Consider the following 10,947-nt stretch of genomic DNA (forward strand, 5'->3'; position numbering starts at 1 on the left):
AACGTATCTTGCGATACAGACATTAATACAAACCGGTGCAAAGCATATAGTAGTTCAAGGTTTACCACCGATCGGTTGTCTTCCGGTAGACGTTTCCGTGACACCATTAAACGGTCGCGACAAATCGGGCTGTTCCCCGGTTGTTAACGGGGCGGTAATGATCCACAACCAACTCCTGCAAGCCAAGTTAGACTCGTACAGGAAATCGTACCCAGACGTTACACTCATATACGCGGATTCGTGGAAAGCTTACTACACAATCGTAAACGACCCGCAAAAATACCAAATTCTAGAAACTCAAAAAACTTGTTGTGGGACCACCCTCAAGCCGGAAGATATGAATTTCAATATACTATCGTTATGCGGGTCCGCGGGTGCTACCATATGCGGTGATCCGAGCCAATATATCAGTTGGGATGGAATTCATCCCACGGAATCTATGAATTCTCACATGACAGATCAATTCATAAATCACGGGTGTTGTCATCCGCCGTTTGAAGAGCTTATGAAAAACAAAAAAAGCCCGTTGTAGTGTAGCCCGGCCCGACCCGACCCGACCCGGATCCATATAGAGTAAAATAGTAAGATAGTAATAAACAAGCTTGTATTTATTTCATGTTAACAATTTGGAAGAAATATACTTACAATTAAAACCGACCTCTATTTACATTCTAAGGGTCGGCTTTTTTGTTTTTTTTTTTTTTTTTCGAACGTTTTGCCCTCTATACATCGAATTCTCTAGTTTGTTGATGTTATATTAGATACTCGTAAAACATAAAGAAAAGGGCATCTGGCGAATCTTTAGGTAGATTATTGATGTATAAATAGAAACGAACCAAATCCTCTTTTGAAACGAGATCGGCGTCTATGACGTCATCGTTGCATGTGAGAACCCATAAATCTCGTGACTTTACTCTCTTTATATTACCCCGACAAAACGGGCATGACGCTTGTCTCGAGTTCCTGCAAATATGGAAAAAGATGTATAAGATTAGTGTGTTGTTGTACTCAATGTTTAAAGAACCGGACTGAATGTCGAACCGGTCTCCTTACTAGTTCAGTGGTATGACTATGACTGGTCGAACCGGACGTAAGAACCGGATGGTGTCGTAAATATTATAAAAACAAGAGTTAATTACTGTTTTCGTCCTTGTGGTTTGTCAAAAATCACTAATTCAGTCCATTAGTTTAAAAATTACGATTTCAGTCCCTGTGGTTTCACTTTCGTAACCATTTCAGTCCCTGTGGTTTCACTTTCGTAACTATTTCAATCCATTATTTTGTTAAGTACAGGGACTGAAATACTTACGCGGTGGACTGAAATGGTTACGAAAGTGAAACCACAGGGACTAAAATCGCAATTTTTAAACTAATGGACTGAAATAGTGATTTTTGACAAACCATGGGGACGAAAACAGTAATTAACTCTAAAAACAAATATGGTAAAATTTGAAAAATATATAAAAAACCGGTCCAACTACTTTATAAAACCGGTTCGACCGGTCGGTTTCCCGGTCGAATACCATGACCCGGACCGGTCCAACCTCCAGTTCACGGTCCGACAGGCCGGTCCAAGTTTCAAAACACCGGTTGTACTGTATGACTCAATGATGCATGATGTTACGTATCTTACCAATCGCGGTAACAGTTGATGCACATTGCGTGGCAGCAATTAGGCAAGACGATTTTGGTGCAAGGTTCTAAGCAAATCCCGCATTCATCTTCTCGTTCCAAATCAATGTTGGTGAACTTTTCGTCCTTTTCGAGTTTTTTTGGGCCCGATATTTGCAACTTTGGGCTCTCTTCTTTAGGCCCGTTATCGAGTTCCACCAAGTCGTAATGCAGCCTTCTAAGAGAAGGTAGTATGATGGCTGCACAGAAAAAAAAACTTGATGTATTAATTATTAATTATAACAAAAAAAATTATTATTCCATTTAAAATCCAAATCTTTGAATACGACGATATAGGAGGTTGAGTTGACCGACTTAGGGGTGTAAACGAGCCGGGCCGAGCCCGAGCTCGACTGGGCTCGAGCTCGGCTCGTCATGTTTTTATGAAACTCGAGCTCGAGCTCTGCTCGGTTCGAGCCTACTTATTTGAGCTCGAACTCGGCTCGCGAGTAAAACTCAAAGCTCGAGCTCGGCTCGACTCGACTCGAGCTATTTTGAGAACAACCTCAGATGAGCAACAAACTCGGCTCGAACTCGCTGCAACATCGCTTAAACGAGACAAAGCTCGGCTCGCCAATGTTATCATCGTTATTATTATATTATATATAAACTAAATAAATTTTTGTTCGGGCTCGTTTAGGCTCACGAGCCTAAACGAGCTTTGTATTTCAGGCTCGAGCTCGAGCTCTATTTCAGGGCTAGTTACAGCTCGGCTCGTTCGAGCTTTTAACCGAGCCGATAACGAGTAGTTCTCGAGCCTCTGGGCTTGTTTACACCCCTAAGTTGACCCGCAAACACTTTTTTTGCTTCAGTTAAATAATAAAATTAATACATTTAGACATAAGTAATTTTTCGACAAATTGGACAATATATACACTTATGACTTCAAACAAATTATGGACTATTAAAACTTCTCGGCAAAATGGGTCGTTATAAATACTTGATGTGTTAATTATGACTAAAAGACAAGACTACTACAACACTAATCTAAATCTTTAAAGAAAATATAGGAAGCTGTTTGCTTTACGAACAAACTACGGCCAACTTTCTGTGTGTTTGACCATGGTCAAACTGTTTTGCATTTGACCCATTTGAGATAAAACACAACCGAAATCAACCTATACATCCATAAATGGCAACCCGCGGTAGAGATAGACAGGGGCGGATGGCTACCGCTTGGTCGGAAATTTTTTGACGTTTTTAGTGTAAATTTTGGAAAAAATTGACGTTTTTTCGATTTCGTTACCGCCTATTTGTAAAACGTTACCGCTTGGTCGGAATCCTAGATCCGCCACTGGAGATAGAGTAACTAACCATAAAAGTCATTGACAGTCGCCTTCCTTCCATGTCTAGAAATCTTCGGTCTCCCGTCAGTATATACCTATAAGGTAAGACATTCACTTATGTAACAAATTATTATTAAAGTCGAAACATCTAGCACACTTTCCCATCTTGGTTTCTAAAAAAAAGGTATCTTTTTTTGTGGTTTAACTTTTAAGTCACGCGCTCACAACTAATGAAATGAGGTTTAATCAAGAACTAACCTTATAGATAATAACGTGGAAAAGATTCAAGTATCTAGGCAGGAGACACGCACAAGAAGAATCGATCCATTGTAACAAGAACATAATTAGAGGTGTCAACTGATCGTGAACTAGTTTCATTTGAAACCGCGCACCATCTTTGGCTCTAGGAATTGCAGCAGCCCTGCAAAAAAAAAAAAAAAAAAAAAAACATAGAAAAATTGATCAGAAAATTAAATAAAAATCTATCTTCCTCTTAATTTTTCAAGATTCAATGCCATTAAGTAGAGAAAGAAAAATGATACATTCGTTTATGTCATTTTCATTTCAATAATCAATTAAAGTTCTTTTTGACCGAACGCAAATTCATTTTGTCACAAAAGAGTAAATTACGTTTTTGGCCCCTGTGGTTATATCACTTTTACTATATTAGCCCAAAATAAGAATTTTTAACATATCTGCCCTCATGGTCTCTATAACTAACCATTTTGGCCCCTAAGTCTAGAGATCATGGGGGCCAAAATGGTTAGTTATAGAGACCATGGGGGCCAAAATGGTTAGACTTAGGGGCCAAAATGGTTAGTTATAGAGACTATGGGGCAGATATGTTAAAAATTCTTATTTTGGGCTAATATAGTAAAAGTGATATAACCACAAGGGCCAAAAACGTAATTTACTCGTCACAAAATTATATAAGATTATAAGCATTAAATTCTTATGTGGTTTTAAAGTAAAGTTTGTTTTTATGTGTTACAACTTACAACTTGAGTTATGCTTACCATTTCATAGAAAATAAACACTTAACTACCAAAAATGCAATAAAAACACTCCATTTTCACATTTTATTGCAAACTAACCATTGTTTTGTAAAATAAAATAAATAAAAATAAAACATATATTTTGTGAAATGTAACTATAGATGGAGAAACAAAGATATGCGCGAAAACAATTGTGTTATGTATGACACCTATAGCATTATGTACAAGTGTCTATGCGCTTACCGTATGCATAGGGGCCGTTCAGAATCAATTTTAAGTAATGAACGGCGAAAGCAACATAGACACTTGTACCTTTTGCTTTAACAATGATACATAAGTCGGTTATGTTACCGGTTACTCCACTCTCTTTCTAACTCCATTTATATACAAATTATAGATAGTTAGCTATAAAAAGTCAAAAGTCAAAATTGAACTAAGAACAACATAGGAGTTCAACAGCTTGGACTCAAAATTTCATACCCTTGTTATATAAATTTTTAAAATTAAAAAAAAAAACAATTTCAGTAAGCCAATACAAATTTATAGATAGTTACCTATAAAAAGTCAAAAGTCAAAATTGAACTAAGAACAACATAGGAGTTCAACAGCTTGGACTCAAAATTTCATACCCTGTTATATAAATTTTTAAAATAAAATAAAAAAAATAAAAAAAAATAAAACAATTTCAATAAGCCAATACAAATTATAGATAGTTAGCTATAAAAAGTCAAAAGTCAAATTTGAACTAAGAACAACATAGGAGTTCAACAGCTTGGACTCAAAATTTCATACCCTGTTATATAAATTTTTAAATTAAAAAAAAAACAATTTCAATAAGCCAACAAATTGGACCAAATCTTCCACATGAATCATCATAATCTCAAAAAAAAAAAAAAAAATCAACTAATTTTATTTTCATCTACTTGTTCTGCAAGATTCATCAAAACTTTAAGAACTAAATTATCATAATCCCATTTAAAAAAAAAAAAAAAAAAAAAAAAAAAAAAAAAAAACTCTGCTTTACAATAACACAAAACCTTTCAAAATACCAAACTTCCAACTTCAATTGATCAAACAATCAAACACAAAACAAGAAAATAAACCAATATTCAACAACTTAAAACACACGCAAAAACCCTTAAAAAAAACAAACAAGAAACCTAGCAAATAATCAAACACCCATATGAAAAAAAAAAAAAAAAAAAAAACTTTAAAGATCAACTTACAAAGCATTAGCATGTTGAATATCAGCCTCAATAACCTTCAAAGAATCTTCATAAGAAGACCTGCCAAGTGGGTAATACATCATCTCCATCTTCTTCAGCTTTTTAGGTGAAAAAGATTTGAACTTTATGATCTTTCTTTGATTCTTGAAAGAATTTGAAAGAGTTTGAAATGAAAATTGTGTGGATTGTTGATGCTTTAAATGAGAGATGGGACAAAAGGGTGGAAGAAAAGGGAAAGAAAGAAAGAAGGGTTGTTATAAACTTATCCTTTTCTTTGTTGATATGATAAAAGGGAATAATAATTATAATATTTGAGGGTCAAGTAGGAAATTGAAGACTTCAAAATGAGGTTAGGAGGTGTTGGTTGGGTATTGGGTTGGTTAAAAAGATGCTTTGGTGCCTCCTAATCTTTAAATGCTATTATCAATGTTTTAAAAACCGGTTTAAACCGGTCAGTTGAAGGTAAGGCTGTAAATGAACCAAACGTTTGGCGAACAGTTCGTGAACTGTTCGGCGGGAAGTTCGTTTGTGTTCGTTCGTTTATTAAACAAACGAATATGAACAAGAAATTTCGTTCGTTTAGTTAAATGAACAAACATGAACAGAGGTTGTGTTCGTTCGTTTATGTTCGTGAACGTTCGGTAACGTGTCCGTTTGTGTTCGATAGTTCATTAGTGTTTTTAGTTTTTATATCTATTTAAATACTTCAAAAATTCTGACAAATTAAATATCTAATAAGTGTCAGTGTATTATATATTATGTTCGTGAAACGATTGTTTGTGTTCATTTATTTCCATTTGTGTTCATGAAGATTAATTTGTGCTATTTGTGTTCGTCAACGTTCGTTTTTATTCGTTGCCGAAATAACAAACAAACACAAACGAACACAAACAGGTTCATATCTTTAACAAACGAACACGAACATAAAATCTCGTTCGATAAGTGTTCGTGAACGGTTCACGAACACATATATTTCTTAACAAACGAACACGAACAAGGTCTTGTTCGTGTTTGTTCGGTTCGTTTGCAGCCCTAGTTGAAGTATCTGGTACACCCGGTTAAATTGTCTGGTACATTTGATTAAACTGTTTCTAAGCTAAATCTAATACAATATAAAAACCAGATTTTAAAACATTGGTTATTATGTTGCTACATTAATGCATATGGTTTTGTTATTTATTCTTACCAAATTAAGTAATGTTTGTTTTAATTAAAATTCTGTTTTTATTTGAGTTATATAATTGCAAGGTGACAAAACACTAGGTTGTTTGGTAGAGAGAAATTCAATGAAATAAAATATAATAAAAACGGGAATTAAAAAGTTAGCGTAAAAAATTAAACTACGAAAGTAACATCAGAAATAGACAAGACAGTCAATTCTTTTGTTCACGGGTTTAATTGCGGTGATTTTTTTTAGAGTGACTTTCTATGTACATGACTTGCTGTTACTGAGAGTTTGTCAAAGACAAACTCCCGTCAGCCCCACACTTGAAGACGCGATGTTTTATCGGGCCTCGGCTCCCGCGCAAGCTGATCTCCCCCCGGAAACCATACTGCCATCACACTAGAGACTCGCTAGGGTAACAGCTGGGTAAAACCGGGTGTGCCCTCGGGAACGCACCATGGCTCGGTAGGATACGATCCATCATTGGGACCCCCCCCCCCCAAAAAAAATGCCGCAACCGGGAGTTGAACCGGCAACCTCTCAAGGAGGAAACCGGCCCAACCAACCACATGGGAACCAACTGGACTAGGGGAGGGACTTTTTATATATTATTAATTAAACAACTGGTTTTTCTATATAAAGTTTAGATGTGAAATAACGGCCCTTTGATAAGTTAGCGTCAATGTTTTAAAATCTGGTTTTTATACCGTACTGGATTTGATTTAAAAAAGGTTTAACCGGATGTATCGGCTGGTTCAACCGGGTGTATCAAACGGTTTAACCGGTTCTACCAGACAATACAACCGGCCGGTTTGAACCGTTTTTAAAACAATGGTTAGCACCGATGAGTTTCTTGCACGACTTGTAAGGGTTCTTCTCGGGTCGTCGTCAAATCAAATCAAATCAATCGGGATTTCATACCAACAAAAATAACATGAAAATGTAGTTATAATATGGATAAATTTGTTACCCTTTTTATAAAAGAACACAAAAGTCTAAAGAAACGGTTGTGAATAGGATGACATATTTTCTATATTTTTTTATTAATATTTTAATAATCATTTGAATACAAAAATACAAGTCACCAAATTATCCAAACCTCAAATAATGTAATCATATTTGGCATGCATTTTTTAATATGAATGCTCCGTCCAAATGGGACTTTGAAGGGGGTGTCTTTCTGGACTACATTTACTTGTCATATAAAAAATTAGCATTTTGTTTTGATTACAAAATGGCATGGTTTGGTCATTTGTTTGTAATTAAAATTTGTTTTGTAATTAATATTTGTTTTTATATAGATACATGAATAAACAACGAAACATGTTGATGTGTTTATATTAAAAGATTATTCATATAAAACTAGATTACGAGTAAGGGGTCATAGTGGTAAATGTCTGAGTCTCCTATTAGGAAAATCAATGGTTCTATTTAAACCTTCTTGAAGATCGTGTGTCCAATACAAATGGTTATTTTATCTGAACTCGTTGTTTAACAGGGTATTAGCGGGTCTCATAAATTTTATGATAACGAGTCTCCAAACGACGAGTTGAGCCATATATTATCGTTATTACAGATTTTATAAGATGAATGAAAAAGACCTAGCAAATTAAGTTGACCATCGAACATATCCCCATTATTGCAATTTGCAAGTTGATACTTTTGACAAAGATTAAGAAATAAATATATACCAATGAATATTAAGAATTAGAGAAAGATACAAGTTGAGGTTGGTTGAATGGGTCAAAAGCTATTCTTTTTTTCTTTTTACATTTTTGTATCTTCAACTTCATCACATGTATAATAGTTACCCCTTGTTATCATTTTCCCATTTTAACATACCAAATCCAATTCAATTCAATTCAATCCATTGTCATTGGTGTTAATTGAGATGATGTACCAAATTGAACAACCATTTAATCGAACCATTTTATAAACTTGAATTACCAGCTCTTATCTAATGGGTTTGAGATACTTTTTCGTGAACCGGTTGAAGTTGTCAAAATTTAACCATTTAAGAGAACATATTTACATTTGAAATAAAAGGTTAATGCGTATTTATTTTTTGTATTGTCAAGTAGTCACACTAGATATTTTATCGCTCAAACATTTATCCTTCGTTTTCGTAAATCATTATTGGAATTTATATAAAAAGTTTTATATATCACCCAACTATTTTATCACTAAAAATATTATCCCTCGTTTTCCTGAATCATTAAAAAAATATATTCCCAGTTAATTATATATGTATATGTAGTTACTTTTTAAATAAATAAATCAAGGAGGTTGGTGATCTATTGGCAAAGACAAAACGTTTAAGTACATTCTTTTTCGAAACATAGACTTCATTCACAATGTTCACACCTAGGTTTGTAGGTTTTAAGTTTTTTTGTTTTTTTTTGAACGACAAATTTGGATCACTGACGGACCACTGGAGTATCCACCAGCGGAACCACCCGATCATATCCATCTCCACTAGGCATAATGCCTATACACCAATTCAGGAGAAAACCCAATAAATATGGGAAAACCCCTGTGTGGGAATCGAACCCAAGACCTATTGGTCTTAAAGTCTTATCCCACCACCAAAATGCCACTAGACTATAAAGCCATGGACGTAAGTTTTAAGTTCAAGTCTCACAAACAACATAATTAAAAAAAATTGCCATTATTAAAAAAAAAAAACCCAATACAAAGAAGAATATGCATATAAACATTAACATAATAGGATAGCTTAATTTAAAAATCAAAGTTTGATAAAGTACATAAATAAATAAATATGGGCAGTTGGAATTAATCAATATATTTGGATGGTTCAACGATACAAACTCATGATTCGTGGGTTTTTTTTAGCCTCTCACCTACAAATTGATTAAAGATGTTAATTAATTAATGATACCCTTAACCTTAATATTATTAATTCCACACTGAATCATAAATGTTTTTTTATTGTTATTCTTTCCAATTATTATACTTTCATCTAATCAATCTATCAAAATTTGATTTGTTACAATTGTTGTATTATAAAATTTGCATCACAAATTATACTTTTCAGTATAGTTAATCATTTTTTTGCCAACCTTTCATAATTTCGACATTAAGCTTACAATAACTTCGATAATTTGTGAGTTTTTTTTTTTTATCATTTTATATCTTCTATATTACTATACTACGTTATAACCCTGTGTATTACATGGGTTAAGTAAATAAAATATCAAATAGTTAATAACGAAGATTTAACAATTATAAAACGCTATTTTAAGACACACTTTTCTGATATCCGCACAAAATTTTGTTTTATGCGTGATCAAAACTTGTGATGTTTGTCAAGTTTATAAATATGAAAGCATTTGAACCATCGATTAGAAGACAAACTGTATCATCGACTTTCTCACGACGTGAACCTAAGTTTTATTTAAATAACAGTGGTCTTAATTTATTAGTTCTAAAAATATTGTTGAAATGTTTAGATTAGGCATATAGCAATTAGCCAATTAGATAAACTTATAGCTACCAAATGAGATTTAAATTAATTAGATAAGTATAAATTATCGGTAATTATTAAGTTATATAACTTTAAAAATTAAATATATGAACTTGAGTTTGTTTTTGGATAAACTAATTTACATGCCTAAAAACTAGGCGAACCTCCTCCCATCCTTGAAATGATCTAAATGTTTAATTGGTGTAATTTTAATCCCGTAAGTTTTCCATTGTAATTGGTTTGGTTATATAATCGACTTCTAGTTCCTTGCTAGAAGTTTTTTTGCTAATTTCATAGATTATCTGTCTTTTAAAAATTATATAGAAAATGACATCCAATAAACCATATCATAAGGGTATCCGGGGCACTCTCGGGGAGAGGGTGCGGTGACCCCATTCTCCAATTGGGAACACCGTCGCCATCACCGCGGGGACCTGATTCGGGGAGGGGATTCGGCATGAGTTTACCGCGTTGAATTGGCACGAGGTTTGAGGAACGATAATATTTTAAACGGTCAAATTTAAAAAAAAAATCACTTTTTAAACAAATATAAATAACCACACCCACCACTAATTTTTTATACTCTCAAACCACACCCACTTCACTAATTTTTATACTCTCGAACCACACCCACTTTACTAATTTTGTATACTTTCAAACCACACCCACTTCAAACCGAGCAATGGAGAACCAACCCCGCGAAGCCAGGAAAAAAACTAAGGGACGGGGCTCGCAACCGTCTCGTGGTGGTTCAAGCGGTGCAAGTGCACAACCACAACCCCCTTTCGGATATACTTCACAACCCCCGTTTTTTTCCAACAACCTTCACACCCCTCCTTTTACAACACCCAACCTTCATCCCAATTTCGGCTATTTTCAAAATTTGTTATCAATGGATCCTCCTCAATCCCCCGCCTTCGACCCATATGGTTTTCGTTCCCCACAAGTTCCATCTACACGAGGAAATGTTGAACGTCCTCTACCTATTTACGACGACGGGGACGAGAAGGTAGTGCCCGAAACTCAAAATTTGGGCGACGATGAAGATGACACCGGCGACGATGAATATAATGTGGATGAAGACGCCGGCAACGAAGAAGATGACGCTCGGGATAAAAAG

General features: G+C 34.6%; 1 protein-coding gene across 1 annotated transcript; it reads right to left on the reverse strand.

The window, feature by feature from the left end:
• Nucleotides 1-587: 587 nt before the first annotated feature.
• LOC110871561 (E3 ubiquitin-protein ligase AIRP2) lies at nt 588-5,457 on the reverse strand. Its single transcript, XM_022120243.2, has 5 exons — nt 5,179-5,457; nt 3,216-3,378; nt 2,986-3,052; nt 1,634-1,871; nt 588-963 (listed from the first exon to the last, which is right to left on the reverse strand). The coding sequence occupies exons 1-5, from the start codon at nt 5,265-5,267 to the stop codon at nt 753-755; spliced, it is 768 nt and encodes a 255-aa protein (XP_021975935.1). The 5' UTR covers nt 5,268-5,457; the 3' UTR covers nt 588-752.
• Between the last annotated feature and the right edge of the window lie 5,490 nt (nt 5,458-10,947).

The sequence above is a fragment of the Helianthus annuus genome, chromosome 8 (genome assembly GCF_002127325.2).
Source record: "Helianthus annuus cultivar XRQ/B chromosome 8, HanXRQr2.0-SUNRISE, whole genome shotgun sequence".
NCBI classification, from domain to species: Eukaryota; Viridiplantae; Streptophyta; class Magnoliopsida; order Asterales; family Asteraceae; genus Helianthus; species Helianthus annuus.